At 38.2% G+C, this 17330-nt stretch overlaps 1 protein-coding gene across 3 annotated transcripts in view; it reads left to right on the forward strand.

Annotated features, from left to right (window-relative positions):
• tub (TUB bipartite transcription factor) overlaps positions 1 to 17206 on the forward strand; it is a 38048-nt gene extending 20842 nt beyond the window's left edge. For 2 of the 3 annotated variants that reach the window (XM_056381773.1, XM_056381788.1), the window contains exons 2-12: positions 4384 to 4435; positions 6684 to 6846; positions 7963 to 8100; positions 9816 to 9971; positions 11136 to 11257; positions 12234 to 12425; positions 12796 to 12908; positions 14678 to 14792; positions 15520 to 15618; positions 15747 to 15918; positions 16623 to 17206. In XM_056381773.1, coding sequence (XP_056237748.1) covers positions 4384 to 4435; positions 6684 to 6846; positions 7963 to 8100; positions 9816 to 9971; positions 11136 to 11257; positions 12234 to 12425; positions 12796 to 12908; positions 14678 to 14792; positions 15520 to 15618; positions 15747 to 15918; positions 16623 to 16756 — 1456 coding nt within the window. In that variant the 3' untranslated portion in view covers positions 16757 to 17206. The remainder of the gene's footprint in view (positions 1 to 4383; positions 4436 to 6683; positions 6847 to 7962; positions 8101 to 9815; positions 9972 to 11135; positions 11258 to 12233; positions 12426 to 12795; positions 12909 to 14677; positions 14793 to 15519; positions 15619 to 15746; positions 15919 to 16622) is intronic. The other variant, XM_056381781.1, reaches the window with a different exon arrangement.
• Positions 17207 to 17330: the final 124 nt, after the last annotated feature.

Genomic DNA, 17330 nt, shown 5'->3' on the forward strand with positions numbered 1-17330 from the left:
AGACTGCTGTTCATTTCCTATGTGAAACTGAATGTCAGCGATTTTCTTTTATCCTTACCATTTCGGAACCCTAACCGCATGTTTAGTGTTGTAACCATGACGACAAAGGTCCTCTAACTTAAGGAAAGCACTTATTTTAGCCCAAACCATAATCTTGTCTTAACCTTACCAAACCGTGACCTTTACCCAACCTTAAATGTATCTTTATTATTATTTATTATTTATTATTATAAGGTCCGGTACACCTGCCTCTGGCACACTGCATGGGTCGTATCCATGGGTAGGGACAAATGACCTATGGTTGCTCATGTTTGTGTTTGACCTCAGTGCAGAGACTTTAACTTTCACATTTGATGTTTTTGATCATCTTGCACCGTGTTGTTTCATGAGTGTTGAGAACTTCTCAAAACAATCTAAGTTTTAGAGATTAGCAGGCTTCATTTGGAAAGTTTCGTGTGTCATGGTTGATGGAATTCAGTTTGTTAGTGTTATACCTGGTCATTATACAAAGTTTTCAGCTGCACTGTGTTACAGTAAATAACTATGTTCCTTTAACAGAAATTAAGGCTTCCTGCAAACGTCACCATCAGTGTGTTGCAGGACAAGAGTGACCAGAGACTCTCCACGATAATGAGCTGTTTGACCTCCATTGGAACAGCTCTGTTTGTGGCATTATATTCCTTTCTGATGCGTATTCGCACACTTGATTACTCTGATTGCAGGCATGGAGTGCTTTGTTTGTCTGTATGTCTGACAGAGAGTGGGAGGTAAATACTTTTTTATTGCATCTGTATGGGCCCTTGTCATCAAACTAGAGTCAGCAGTGCAGAGATACAGGTAGACTGATTATTCATTAACTAATTTTACATGCTGGACTGACTGTCACTGTTACTTTCTGGCTTTTGACATAGGAGAATAAAAATGCTCATCAAGCATGTTGACAAAGCACCTGCTTTATTTATCATGCACCACTGAGAAATAATGGTAAATAAAGAGATTTGCCGCAGTCGCCATTAAGCTGAAGCTGACACATAACAAATTGACAAGTAACAGAATGTAACATTATAACAAATATAACGTTGGAAATGCATTCTGCTTTTAATTCTGTTTTAATTGTCAGCCCTGCAATTATTAGATAGCATACAACAAAACTGATAATATAAATATATACAGACACCGGTATGGGCTTTTATCCCTTGGATGTAACATTCATTTTACATCTTTATGCATGACAGGTTTTTAATTGTTGAGAGTAAAACATGGCTTTTAAAATAAGAATTATTAAGAATATGCATCCTACGCTGCACATAGTGAAACGATATCCTTTAGACGGCAGAATGAATGAAATGGAATAAGCAGTGTAAGGAAAAACAATCTGCATTTACATGTTAAAAAAAATCTTAATGTTTATCAAACAAAGCAATTTCAGTCATATTTAAGACTGCTGCACTCCTCATACATCAGCAGACAACTCGTACTATCCATCTTTCCTCCTTCTCTCTTCTGCTTTGGCTCATTCTCTCCAACTCTTCTGGAGGAAATCTCTCATTGCCCTCTAATTAGGAACCATTGAGGTTTCTCAGGGGTCTCTGAGATGCTCGGCCACAGGGGCTGAAGGAACAATCAGTGAGTCTGTCGCCAGTGATTAAAAGCTCTGGCGGTGAAAACGGAGGACTGGATGCAAAGTGGAAACAAGAGAGCAACCAGCCAATCCCTGGTGGTGGATAAATACACTGTTCTTTTGTGAATGAGTGATTAATCTATTCACCTTTTAGTAAATGCAGTTTGTTGCAGAGAAGAGCAAAAGGCAGTGCAGTGGCTTCAGGAAAATTCTGCTAGCAGCAGCAGGTTCACCAATGCCTGATGCTTATACTACATGAAATGTGTTTAATGTCAAAAAGCTATGATTCAAAAATCTGGTTTGGTTCTATCACTTAGAAAAATAATAACGTTGCATAATAACACAAATACAAGAAAAAGTCAAATGTGGAAATGAAGTGCTGTTGTCGGCATGGAGACGACATTTAACTGTGGCATCTATCAAATTATAACTTCGTTTGTGGAAGAGAGGTTATTACAAATACATTCATAATTTGATTTGTTGTCATTTTGCTGTGCTTGATCTATAGTCATTCACACTAGATTAGTTTCACTTATGCACAACTAAAGAAACAGACAGATGTACAAACTCCCACACCATCACACCACAGGTATATTAATGGTCACTGTAAATGAATCTGTTAAATCAGTGGAAACTGAAAGAGGGAGGGTACAGTCAATGGCCACCTTAGTGCTAATTTTCTAATTTAAATCAACATGAGTGTAATTTCAAGTACCTGCTAAAAATGAGAATACCTGAAAGTCCTTTCTGAAAGTCAGGAAGTGGGAAATTACCTAATTATTCTGGTGTAACGATGCTTTCATCATACATCCAGCAGCACCTGAGCAGAAATTTCATATACCTGTGGAACATTTGTCAATATACTGATTAGTTCACTCAAAAGAATATTAATCAGTGTCTTTATTTTTGATTACTCCTTTATGTAATACATGATTTTAAAATATCAAATACTTTTAAATGTAAGATTTTACCCGTTTTATCTCAATATCTGTTTAGATTTTATGATTGTCGGTCAGACAAAGCAAAGTTTTAATGTGATGGGCATTTCCCACTAGTTTTACTGCAAACAGTGCAAACAGTTAATTAATTAATTAGTGAAAATAACAAATGAATAAATAGCTGCATCCCTGCCTTTATATGGCACAACATTTGCTTAATACTCTTTCCACTACAAACAATGCGAGGTGACTACATGTTCTGAAAGTGGTTATTATACTATATTATTATATACTATAATATATTATATTTAGTCACTATACAACCATTTATGTTTGTTTGTTTATAAATGATCACATCAAGAAGGCTGAACTGAAAAAACTACATATGTTGATGTGTGTTTGTATATGTGCTTTAAGAGGCACTTAGGCACTTAGTATTTTGCGGTGGAGAGAGAAACAGTGGCCAACTAGCTGAAATCATTTATTCATTGTACCAACATTGCTTGTGCTACAGTGACCACAAGGCATTTGCTTAGGCCAGTGACATTATGTCTGGGTGCAGGGCACCACCAAATCAAATAATGTTCAAGTCAATACTGGTGTTCTTGTAGAGGGAGATATTACCCAGTTGCATTAGAACAATCTGCTCAGAGAATCTTTTTACAGGCTGAGATCGGATGTGTGCTTGATATTGTGCAGTCCGTTGTGCACTGTGCTGCCCGCAGTGGTATTCTTGCAATGAATCCTCATTTTATCCTTGTATTGTCTTTGCTTTGCATCAGATGTTAAGTTTGCTGGAGAGGACACAAGAATGGTTTTGGGAGATATAAAAAGATAAAAAAAATATTGCATCTGTCAACACTGACAGGATAACCTGGTGGAAAGCACTAGTAGGACTCAGAGGCTAAATACTGTCGCTAACAATGAAGTTGCTTCATGTAGTTTGTTGTGATACACAACACACAAAGTCTCTTTCATCTATCTAGTCCTCTCTCTTTAAGGGTGAAGTGTGTAGGTGAAGAACATCTGTATTTTGATATCTTTTCCACTGTAAAAAAAAAAAACTGAGGCCATTGTGAAGCTGAGAAGACGAAGTGCTGTTTAAAGCAAAGGAAGGAAGTATGAAATTTAACAGCTATCTTTCTGGCAACAGTGGGTGAACATTCGATCCTCTATGAGAAGGAATGTCAGGTCAGGTCAAGTGGAGTTGTGAATTTTATTTATATAGTCCAAAATCATAAATATGCCTCATAGGACGTTAGAGTCTGTAGAGCATATGACACCCACTGTCCTTAGAACCTTTGTCTCTACTTCGCTTGTGACAGACGCTGCTGTCCATATGTTCACTCATACAGTTACTTAGGAGTCCTCAAGTGTGAGCCATGGATTCAAAGAATAACAGTGACACTGTTGTTCTCTGCAGTTTAACTTAATCTCTGTTGAAACAGGCGAGGAGCTCTGCACATGCGCCTCCAGTCACTCTTGGCTTGTAGTGCCTTCTTGCCAGTTGTTTTTATTGAATTATTAGATTTAGTTTTTGTTTTCCAGGGAATTATGACCCCATCCATTTTCAGTGTGGAGTAGTTAGGTCTCAATGTGAAAACAAAATGTCTTGCAGCAGAAACAAATGCACTGTTTCCTGGAGTCCACAAGCTTCATTATCATACATATTATGGCAATGAAGTTGAAATACAGTGTTTAACCTGCTGTTGCAGTAGTAAGTGAATTAATGAAAACAGTTTGGAAAATGTCAGTATTGTACAATGAACATCTTAAATAGCTTTAACACCATTCTCTCCCCTTTCTCTGCTCTTCTCTTTGAAGCACTTTAGATGACGAGGGGACCAACCTCCGACAGCAGAAGCTGGACAGACAGGTAGGTCTTTGTTATCAGAACTGCAGGAAGAACAGCAGAGTCGCTCACAGGCTAAATCAATTATGACAGGGCAGTTTTATCATGATCATAAACTTCCACTGCGCCATCATGGCTCCAGGAATGGACAGGTAGGACTTGCTATATCTTTGCAGTGTTGTGATGAGAGGATGTGTATAACGCTCTGCAAGACTTAAGCTCAGAAAATCAGTGCACATGCACAAAAGATAAATCAAAGCAGTATTAACCACAACATTATAAATATATTTTTTTTAACCCTAATGGTTAGCAGTGCTTTTATTTTTTATTATTAGACATTGTAATAACCTTAATTAAGGAGATTACTATATTGGTACCATATATTGTCATTGGTCCAACGGATGAAAATTAAAATAGATTGCTATCTACGGCTCCTATCTATTGCTATTTACAGTGTATAAGGTACAATATATAATAAGGTACTAATAAAATCAAATTGCTCCTGGTATTTAAATGTAAATGTGGAATGTGTAAATGTGGAGGAAGAAAACCAGATGATGGAGAACAAATAAATATCAACTGGGCATTTTAGAGGAAAGCGGAAATAGTTTTATATTGTGTAAACGCTGGGTATTTGTCAGGGTAGTGATGGTGTTCACAAAATAAAACAGCCATACACTATATTGCAGGCAATATACCTTATTCTAACCATGTCATCAAAAGAAATAGATCCCTCATTAAATATTAGCTTAGTTTGATCCACCTTCATCCATATGTTATTATATTACTTTTTCATCATTCTGTGGTGTCTCCTTTTTACCAAAGTTACTTCCTTGTTTTCTTTCTCTGTGCCTGCAGGAACCGGTAACTGTTTTGGTGCCTGGTTCATACAACAAAATGACACTGTAGATTGTGGGCTGTAATATAGAATGGTATCAAAGTTATAACAAGTGTTTTGTTAAAAACAGATAACAGCATCATCATCCTCGCCCTCCTCTCCCTGACAGGCATCTCACTGTGTTTATTTTGATCAAGCATTAAGCTCTCTCCCTTAGATTTCCGCGTGGGTGCAAACTCTGCTCACTGACACTACTGTTGTCATTGTTTGTTGTAAACAACAGACAAAACAAACACGCCCAGGCTGCAGGTCATCCATTTTCAATTATTTTCTGTGCATAGTGAAAACTGCTGTTTCTGCTGCCTGGCTATTTCTTTTAACCTGAATAATGTGAATGGAGTACCACACTCAAAACACATGTTCTCTTCTGTAGTCAGAGCTGCATCAAATGCTCCTGCAGGTTTCTCCTAATTAGTCAATGTGAAGTCTTTTCAAGTGGTCTGTCTCACACACAGTTGAACAGCTTGTCGTCCATGCTTAAATGGATGAAGAATACCATTCTTAACCCAGTTATTCACCTAAACTAGCTTTACAAGACTTGGAGACTCACAGGGGGGTTTAAAGTAGCAGTACAGTGTGATGTAATCTCATTGTGTGTAAGAAAACAGTTAGAAAAGGGGAGAGAAGCTTGGTCTTAGCTATGCACTTCAAACCTTTTATAACAAAGTTTATGTTAAGTGCTTTACACAGAGGTCAAAGCCTCAATCTTCAAATCCCGGCACTGTGTAAATGTACCTTTAGCCATCGCTGTATTGGCAGAGATGCTGTAGAGCTCCACTGCTCTGCAGTCTGAATTCTCCACTAATAGAAACCTTCAATATTTGATGAGCTCTGGTTTGAAGACTTGCATATAGCTGACAGTTAGTCCAAATGAATAGCTATATCTAGCCTCAGGTCAAAGTGGTTTGGACAGCACATCCTCAGATTGTTCTCCTTGCGTAACAGAATTATCTGAGACTGTGCCATTACCACTTGTTTTTAAACCCAACACTCTACAGTGAGAAGATATCTTACAAGAAAACCACATCAGAGATTATCACACACAAGTTTCCTGCAACAATTATATTTAAGGAGTTATGTTTTTCACAAAAAGAGGAGAATAAAGCTGTAAAGTGTTGCCCCCTTGAAGCTCTTACATGGTTTACTAAACATTACTGAGGTGATCTTAAACAATTAGCAGCTAAATTATCACATAATCACTCAGTGAGGAAATCACATCATGGTTTAACTTAATTCGTTCCTTATTATAATGTATAATAAGAGGGTCTAACTTCTTTCATTTGCTGAAACTGTGCTGTTATTATCTTTCTTTGTGGGAATGTTTGTGTGTATGTACACACACTCACACACACACATATAAAACCTCCACAACAGCGAGTGCTCCTCGAACAGAAGCAGAAGAAGAAGAGGCAGGAGCCCCTGATGGTCCAGTCTAATGTGGACGGGAGATCTCGCACTCGTCGCACCAGACAGAGCGAGGAGCAGGCTCCGCTGGTGGAATCCTACCTCAGCAGCAACAGCAGCACCATCTACCATGGTACATACGACTGACACTGCTCTGTTGATTCAGAAGGCTCAAACAGATGATTTATGAAACAGTATGGATTGAACAAATAAAAATGTCAGACTGCTTTGTTTGATTAGTCTCTCTGATTTAGAGTAAGTATTTGTTCTTGGGCCCAAAGAGATTTTACTCTTATGCAGTTTAACTGTTTACTACAAGTGGCACAATTACCAAACACATAAAGCTTAAACAACTACACGTTGTAGAAGGAAATTAAAAGAAAGAATTACAAAACTATTCTATTGCAGTCGCTCAGTGTTACGTGTTAGGACTGGGATCGATGAGATCTTCTTATTTGCACTCAGAGACCCGAGACCGGAGCATCTAATCCCTATTTCTGAGGGCCCCTTTCTGGGCCCTGAACTGTTACATTTCTACAGAGAGAAGAGAAAATATATTGACATAGTGTTACGCTGCACTAGGCTAATATTCAGATGGAAAGAAGGGAAATAAAAACCTTGTTATTCAGAAATAAATCTTCTGAGCTCTATTCACCCGTTAGCACTATATCGCTCTATTCACAAGCAGGAAGTGGTTGCTCTTTTTATTTTTAGTCAATCTGAACCAGCGTGAATGTTGTCATGGCGCGGAATAGCAGCTTAATATTACTCGTATGCACAGTATGTTTTAAATAAAAATGTATCTGTTATACTTAATTACATTTTTTTGTGATAGAAATACATTTTAAAAACCATATCTGCAGTGTAATACTACACTAGGAATACATATTGTAACATTTGATTGAGTTTTAGAGAGAGAGATTATTTTATTGACTTTTTGACAATTTTTGGTCCTAACATTTATAGATTTATATTGAAATTTTATTATTCCAGTCCAGAGACTTGATAAAATACATTATAAATTGCCTGACCTATCAGAAAGAAAAATAACAGCTTTGTCCAGTTTAAACCATGATACACTGACATTTCATTTTCTTATCTGCTACACATAATATTCCTAATTTTTTTTCCTTTGTCAGTGTATATTCAATTGATCTGAACCGTCTTTTCCATTTTCTCCCCACCTTTTCTCTCCATCCTCCCTGCTAATCCTGCATGTGCTGCTGGTCACCTGCATCCCTGTGTTTAGTGCAAGAAGCTGAACAGGAGGAGGTGAAGGTGACAGCGGACACGCAGCCGCCTCGCTCAGCCAAAAAGGGCAAGGCATCGGCCAGCTCCACTCCGCAGACAGGCAGCGACAAGAGGGAGAGGAAGGGGAAGCACAAAGGTCAGCCTGCCAGTATTAAGACAAGCGGGTAGTCAGACAGAGTGAAGAATAGATAGACCTGAGATGAATGGACAGGCACGCTACAAGAAAGACTGACAGAGTGAATTAGAGAGGAGGAGGTCAGAAAAGGTAAAACACAACAAAAAAAGGCACAGCAGTCAGAAGATATTTGAGCCATTAATCTATAGGCTAAATCTATATCTACAGTATAAACACACCAGATAGATTTTTGTATGTGTTGCTTGCTTAATTAGAATATTGTTTTTAAGCATATTGGTATTAGTTTTGATGTATTTCTGATTAAAGAGCAGATAAGCAGATTTGAGTCATTAGAAGCAGTCCACAGTTTTAAAAAGAGAAGAGGCGCAATCCATTATCCAGCAGCTGCAGCTGTCTACCCTCAGTTAATGGTTGGCCTGCTGATTTTTCAAGCCACATCTGGAAACAAACACAGCGAGTGAAACTGCCCTCTTAACCGCCGCTGTGGTGTCATGCTTGCCAGAGCTCAACTATCTGTAACGGGTGCTGTGAGCCTGCTGACACACACCGTAAGTGGACACATGAGTTAATCTTAATATGGAAGAGGAAAAAAGTGTTGAACTGGTGTATTCCAACTATGTCTACAAGTCTGTGATTGTTCCTCTTTGCTTCTATGCTTTTCAACATTCAGCGTGTTATTCCAGACTGGACAATGTGCTGTGTAACAGATAAAATATTCGCCATGGAATTTAAACACAAAAGTATCATTAAAGAACAATAATGAAGCGATACACAAAGCACCCAGTCATAGTATAACAACCTAAGGTTTATTACAGCATATTTGACTAATCTTTGTAATCCATAGTTTGCACACACGTTTCTGACATTAGAGATTATCTGTCGTGGTAGAGTAGATGCTCATCTTTGAAATGACTTTGTCCCAGAAAAAAAAAAAAGGAAAAGAGTTAATGGGATTCCACTGGGGTAAAAGATTAATCAGGCCAGTAGTGCTGAACTCACCACTGATGGACCTGTCTCCCCACCTGTCTGTCTCACTCTCTGATTCTCTAAAGCACGAGGAAACACAGTTTCAGGAGAGTGATTTTACTAAGATACTATACTCTCTCTCTTAAAAAAAAAAATCAGCTAAATCAAGGCAACAGAAGAGATTCAAATAGTGAATTTACTCAGAAAGATTAATTCAAGCTGCTCCATCTGAAATTAAATATCCAACAAAAGACTGGTTAAATACTAAAAAAAAAACAAAATCCAAATAAAACAAAAAACAAATACAATATGGCCTCTTACATGCACACCTCCTCTTAGCAAGTCTTCCAGCTCTTTTAATCATGGAATAAAATACACAAGCAGAGAAAAACAAACAAACAAATTAACCATTTAAAACAGTACTGTAGAATGTCTCCCATCACCTTTATTCAATTTTTGCACTTCTACTGTGAGGGGGGGGGGGGTCTCTGTAGCAGCAAGGACATAATATTCTTTCCTCTTATACATTAGTGGCTAACTGAAAAATAGACAGACAAAAAAAAAACTTTACAAAACATCCACACATTCAGCTAAGCGGAACTGTTATCTCATGTACAGAGGAAAGTGCTGAGGTTATGCTTGACTTTGTTGTTGTTTTTTTTTTTTTTACTGTATATTAACATGAGGCACCAGTTGTCGATCATTAGTGCAGTTGTGTTCTGATGGAGTCTTGTGGTATTGTGGCGCAGCAGCAATCGATGGCCTGGCTTCCCAGCAGGATGATGGTCAGATCCAGATCCTGACAGTGGGTCACCCCACCACAGAGGAGGGCGAGGGCGAGCCTGTCATGAGCTGCACCCAGTCACAGAGTAAACAGGATCTGCGCGTCACCATGCTCAAGAAAGGTACTGTCAGTGTCACTACATCTGCAACAGCACAACCAGCTTTCTGTTTGACAGGATGGTCAAACACACCGACTCATGATAGAAGTTTACACTGCAAATAGAAATGCCATTTTTACAGCCAATGTCTGAATGATATGGTTCAGACACTAATGTATGATCCTGACATATTTATTTTAGTAATATAATTTTTGTTGAATTTTGAGAAATCTGAGAGTCACTGAGAACACTGATTACTAATATACCCATTATATGCTCCTTATAAAATAAACACTCTATAGTTTAGTGTATTGCAATAGCAGCAAATTCAGATGTTGGACACTTACAAATCATATTTTTTGTGACTTTACTGACTGGTACAGTGACTGATTTTAACATGGCCAAATTGTCACTATTGTTTACTCTTTCACGACATTACATAGTATGGTTAAAATTTCTTTTCTGGTAATTTATTTGCTAAAATAACTACATTGTAACAACTGTATTCCTTAGTATGCACAGCTGTAATTAGCAATTCTACACCAGATAAGCTTTTTTTTATTTCCACATTTCCAAAGGGGTTGAAACACAGCCTCATGTGTACCAGCTAGAAATGTGGTGTTCCATCACTATAGTTAACATTTACCTGCATGGTATGGATGACTGGACTCACTCACCTCTGGAAACAGTTGCCTTTACTAATTTACTAAAGCTGCTAGCACTCACCTTTAATATTTTATCACCTAAATTTACCTGGATATCAGTATGCATGGAAAGTCAGACACTAAATGGCAGTAGACTTCATGCAATTAAATGCTGCCGAGTATCGGTCGTACTCTAGACGACAACAGGAAACAATAGACAGTCCTGCCGTAACACCAGAGATAACAGTGACCACTAAGCTCAAATCTATTAGAAATTCCAGTGGGTCTCAAACATGGTGTACAAGTTATTGTATTTAAGCTTCAGACTGTGAAGATGTTTTTTTTTTTTTTTTTTACAGAGGTGTAAAGCAGCTAAAAGCAATGAGATGTAATAGTAGACAAATAATGTACAACATTTCATGTAACCGGTTAACAGCAGGGGAAAAATCAGTGACATCTTTCTTTCTTTCTTTCTTTCTTTCTTTCTTTCTTTCTTTCTTTCTTTCTTTCTTTCTTTCTGTATGTTCTTTTTTTGTCTGTGAAGGTATATCCAGCAGTATGAATTTCGATGAAGAAGAGGATGATGAAGATGAAATAAGCTCCAGTTCCTCCCAGCTCAACAGCAACACGAGACCAGGTTCCGCCACTAGCAAGAAGTCATGCAAGGTCAAATGAAGTCCACACATTTGTACTCACACATGCATGATGTGTCATTATTCTGTCCAGTGCCCTTTACCTCCAAATAACAAGCAGGAAAATAATTGTAGATTCAGTCTTGCCGCTCAGCTGGACTGCATTTAAAACAGTTTCATGGCTGAAAGTACAGTAACAGACCATTACGTCTTAATCTGATGCAAATGAAGTGCAGTTGCCCTTTGCCTTTTTTTTTTCATCTTCTGCAAATGATACAGGAATTACTCCAGGCCTGTCATTTATTTATTTGCCACAAAGATGTCTCATAGTAATTTTGCTGGGTATGTTACAGTGCAGATGGTACTGTATGCAGGTGGTGGAACGATAATCTGGTTCAGACACTGAATTTGCCTTTAAGAGTTTGAAAGGAAGAAAATATGTGATTTGGTTGGAAGATACACACCTGAATCATAAAGGCTCAGGTGAACCATTGTAAACATTAATGTGCAGTTTATGAAATCAAACATACTACTAAGTATTTTTTATTATTTAATTTGCTGTTTATTTTTAAGTGTTATTTTCAGTTCCGTTATTTTTGCATACTTCTGATTAACCTGAAGTCGGTAAGCTGTGGAATTGCCCGGTCTAGTGTTTGAGGTTACAGAGAGTTAACGTACTGTAGGTTTTGTTTTCATGCATTTCAGGTGTGATAATTAGGACTCAGGTCAGATAACCCTCCTTAAAAAGCCAGCCTCTACACTCAGTTCAGAATGAAATTGTACCGAAACCATCCTTTCTCTTTGCCCCTCGTTCCACTCCACTCAACTCCATCTTCCATCTTTACACCGGGTCCTTATTTTAGACACTGTGTGCTAATTCTCAGTCCCAGTGGACGATTTGATCTTCAGACTCATTACTCTGTTCTAATGAAAGTCAACTCTAATGCATCACTCACCAGTCCACCATCTCACCAGGGGTCCTGGCCTGTGTGGGCTGTTCTCTCCTACAGGAGGTGGCCTCAGCACCCACTCCGCCAGTCAGTGAACCTGCCATCGATGTAGACGACCTTGAAGAGTTTTCTCTGCGACCTGCACCCCAGGGAGTGAGAGTGAAGTGCAGAATCACCAGAGACAAGAAGGGCATGGACAGAGGCATGTATCCCACCTACTATCTTCATCTGGAGAGAGAAGATGGCAAGAAGGTGAGAAGGGTCCAGGGAGCGGAAGCACTGTTACCGTTAACATCAGAATTTACCAATTGAAATACCTGTACAGTGTGTAGTATTAAACATTTTGCAAACTCTGCACATTCAAGTATTTTCCTTCAATAAGTGGCACAGTTTCTACAAGCTGCATATACATTCATGTAGGATATCTGCCAATATATTTGAATGCAAAGGGTGCAAAGTGTTTCATTAGACATATCTGTTTTCCATCTGCTGAACACAGTGTTATTGAAAAGAGATTGTTTTTTAGTTTCAAGCTGTGTGCGTCCAAATAAAGAGATTGCCTGTAGGCACATTGGTGAAGCTTGTGTTTTTCTAATTTGTTTTCTGACTTGGCTCGTCACAGGTGTTTCTGTTGGCTGGCAGGAAGAGGAAAAAGAGTAAGACATCTAATTACCTCATCTCCATTGATCCCACTGATCTGTCCAGAGGTGGAGAGAGCTTCATTGGTAAACTGAGGTAAGTCCTAAGTGGCTTTGCTACACGAGCCCAGTGAAAAAATTGTATGATTTACAGTAAGGTTCACAAAACGGTGTGTACTAAACAGCACTTCTATATTAATACTCACATATGTAATGTTTTGTACTCTCCGAGCTACGCGAATGAAAACTTTTCATTTAAATAAAAACATATTTGTTACATTATTGTATGAACCCTGTTTTTTCCTGACTTCCTCATAAATATACATTAGCTGTAATTTCATTTAATGTTTAAGGCCACAGTAAGATCGGTGGGAAGTGAGTAGTGACATAATCCGTAGAGACAGCTTTAAGGCTGTGTTAGTGGCTCCATGGAAACTCCTCAGGAGTTTAATCAAATATGGCTCTGTGCAGCCTTTAATCTTCAGAGCTGGCCTGACTGTTGGTCGATGCGCTGCTCAAACCTTTGCAATCACAATCCCACTTGAATGATGGAGATCTAAATTTAAATCAACAGTGACCTTTCATCTAGTGCTTCTCAAGTTCCTGAGGGGGCTGGCTTAAAAGAGGTATGGTCTTTAAGAGGTACACAGAGTCAGCGGCTCAAAGCTGTGTCTTTGAAAAACCATTGTGGGACCATACTACCTACCTATGATGCGCACATACATGTAAACTGCTGCAGTCAACTCCTGAGTGTGTTTTTATGACAGTGTTGGGATGTTACAGAATGAAAGCTACAGTGTTGGAGTTCACACAGGCACTGCCTTAATAAGAATATAACACAGATACAAAACAATTAATAATAGCACCTGTGCATAAAGCAAATGGATACTGCCATATTTGGTAGAATTAGGAATCACCATTTTATAGCGATGATATGAATGCAGCATGTGTGCGTAGAGCTGCAGAGCTACAGCGCAGTGTTTTCCCCACTAGAGGCAGTATTAGGAATCTTAAATCAGGGATTTCAGGTTACATGATCAGAATAACATTTCTTTTATATACAGAAGATACTCAAATGCCATTTCACATCACAGGTACACTTCCAGTTTACACAGCAAACTCTCACCAGCAAGCTGTTTTGAGCCTCATCTAGGGTAAGAGGTCATTCAAAGGGAAAGCACTAGCCACTGGCCACTTGCCTCCCTCTGTGGTCAGGATCTGGATCCGACCATGATGTTGCTGGGAAGCCAGAGCCTACAGTCTCTGCCATCAAAGCACAAAAACTGCATTAATGTTCAACAGTCAGAGTGACCTGAAATGGAATATTTAAAACGGCTGCTCTTCCTTTTTATAAATTATAAATTGGTAGCAAAACGAAAGACTTTATGAGAAGATGCAACTTGCTGTACATGTACACGCTCTCATCAGTCTGAGAAGGCATATTTCGTTATTTTGTAAATGTCACACTTACATGAAGTAAGGCAAGTTGTAGCAGTTTACTCCACTGTATCAGTCGATTAGTTAGCTGGCAAAATGTACTGCTCTCAATAAAACAGGCATCGCACAAGTTAGTCACAAGTTTGGTACCATTACTGTTTATTTGTAGTTGCAACATAGCTGTTTATGTTTCCTGGAACATGATATTGCAGCGTCCATTCCCAACACATTACAAAATCTGAACACATTATTCAGTGACCAACCGGGAAATGCTCCTTATGCTCTTCATGTTCATATTTCTCTCACTCATGCCAACAGTCGCACACACACACACACACAAACACACACACACACACACACACACACACACACAAACACAGACATGGACCAACAATCAGATGTCTCAAGTGTGTTCTCACTTATTTGCAGGTCTAACCTCATGGGAACCAAGTTCACAGTGTATGACAGTGGTCTAAACCCTATGAAGAGCACCACCAGCCTCGAAGCTAGCAATCTGCGTCAAGAACTAGCAGCCATTTGCTATGTGAGTTGTGTGTTTTTGTGTTGTTGAAGACAAATGTTGAGGCATGGGATGGCAATACGTTACAATACAAAGTGATTACATATACAGCGATATGTATGATTTACAAAAGCATTTTAATTATTGCTTACTTGGTTTGAAGTAACCAGTCTATTAAGCAACAATAAAAACTGCTGTATATCATGTCATGTCATTGTATTTGCTTTGAAAATACAACATCCAGGTTAATGTGTCTGGTGACCTTTAAAATGCACAATTTCATTTAGAGATTCTGACTCAGATAATCAGATAAAGTCAGTCATGCAACACACTCAGGAGTCAGGGCATTGCCATTATCAGGTTGAAATCAAGTTATCCTCTATCCAAGTATAAATCCAACGAATTATCTATAAAGGAGAATGACATTAACTTTCACAGATAACTGTCAGTAGCCTGAATACATTAACATTAACATTTAGGTTGTGGCTATTAGTTCAATAAAGAACATGCATTATTTTCACAAATGTTTTTCAGAAGTTGCACAAGGTGCAGTAGGTAAAATGTATAATTCTTCAGATTAATACATGTTAATTTGTCTTGTGTATTTTTTGTGATGAAATGTGACATATGTTTAATATGACATATTGCATTAAATACGTAATGTCATATTATGTCATCATATGTTATTTAAGCTTTGTAAGTTTTTTGGATGAACATGCTTACAGTACGGTTTATCATCTCTTCCATCTAGGAAACCAATGTCTTAGGATTCAAAGGACCTCGCAAAATGAGTGTCATCATTCCTGGAATGAACATGGATCATGAGAGAGTGTCTATTCGCCCACGAAATGTATGTGCTACCTAATTTCTCAATAGCCATATCTGTGCTGACAAATTCAGCCTCTTCTAATATTTTCTTAGTTGATCTGATATCTGTGATGTCTATGTCCAGAGCTGTTGTTTTTGTCTCCATTACAGGACCATGAGTCACTGCTGGCCAGGTGGCAGAACAAGAACACAGAGAGTGTGATTGAACTCCACAACAAGACGCCTGTGTGGAACGATGACACACAATCCTATGTACTCAACTTCCATGGCAGAGTCACTCAGGCGTCCGTCAAGAATTTCCAAATCATTCACGACAATGACCGTGAGTTCCATACCTATAATCTATTAAAGGGTTTAATATTAAATACAATGAACACATCCATGTTTTGTGCACTTGCCATGTTATCGTCATATTGTGCTGAGCAAAAGACTCACACAGTGGTAGGTTTTAGTATAGCACCCCACTGTGAAATATACAGTCCTTTCCATTATACATCGGAGGTTGGAGTAGTAACTAAAAGTGCAAACAATGAGAGAAGGTAATAAAGAAATAAATGACACAAGTGATAATACACAACAAGGTGGTGTCTGGCTGGAATCAAACCTTTGTCATTCTGGTTATATGACTGTTTGGCTACCCGGACGGCGCTTTTATTTGATTTCTGAACAACGTCATGGTTACATTATATACATTATGTGTGCGATTCTTTACTCACTAAATGTTATGACAAGATAGCTGAAAACACTGAAGGTGAATAAAATACTGCATTTTAATCAAGAAGGGGAAAACCATACATCCATGACTCAGATGGAATCTTTTATTTCAAGTCCTAAACACTTCCTCAGGTTTCAGGTTGTTCATATATATATATTCATTTGATTGTTTCATAATGACTTATTTTTTATTTAATAATGAATACTTTGGGTCTAACTAATTAATAAAATAAATTAATATAAAAGGAGGGGAAAACATTGTTTCAAAGAAGCATATCTAACATTTGTGCCTTTGGTTCTTCTCTCCTGTAGCTGACTATATTGTGATGCAGTTTGGCCGTGTGGCAGAAGATGTCTTCACCATGGACTATAACTACCCAATGTGTGCCCTGCAAGCCTTTGCCATTGCCCTCTCCAGCTTTGACAGCAAGTTAGCCTGTGAATAGATCCCAGCTTGAAGTTCAGCAGAGAACTGATCCATCTGTCCTCTAAAAAAGGGCTGTTAATGTGTCCCTGGGGCTGGTTAGAGATCTTCAAACCACCCCAGTACCTTGGAAGTCCTGCATTTCCCAAAATGCTCTATGGGCCTCAAGTTTTGTGTGTGTATGTGTGCGTGTTGGGGGGTGGGACCTCAGGATGGTCTTGGTCAGTGGAAGAAAACAAGCACAAAGCGTAATCCACTTTCAAAATCAAATTAATTTGTTTTTGATAACTATAGTCATTTTGTACCGTAATGACATTATAAAAACAAACACTTTTTCCTTTATGTAGTAGTTAGAGAAATTTAACATTTCTTTATCTGTAAATTATAACTAACAGTTACACATCAGTAAGTTTTAAAAGTTGACTGGATTTTATGTAGTCTGCCACATAAAAAAAAAAAAAACACAACACCACACACTTCCTCAAGCATGAGCACTGCTTATATAGTAACTGAATTAATAACAACATGCACGTCACAATATATTTATTTTGTTATTTATGTATTTATTACATGCTCATTTTGTTTTCTGTTATCAT

This window comes from Seriola aureovittata, chromosome 1 (genome assembly GCF_021018895.1).
Source record: "Seriola aureovittata isolate HTS-2021-v1 ecotype China chromosome 1, ASM2101889v1, whole genome shotgun sequence".
In the NCBI taxonomy this organism is placed as follows: domain Eukaryota; kingdom Metazoa; phylum Chordata; class Actinopteri; order Carangiformes; family Carangidae; genus Seriola; species Seriola aureovittata.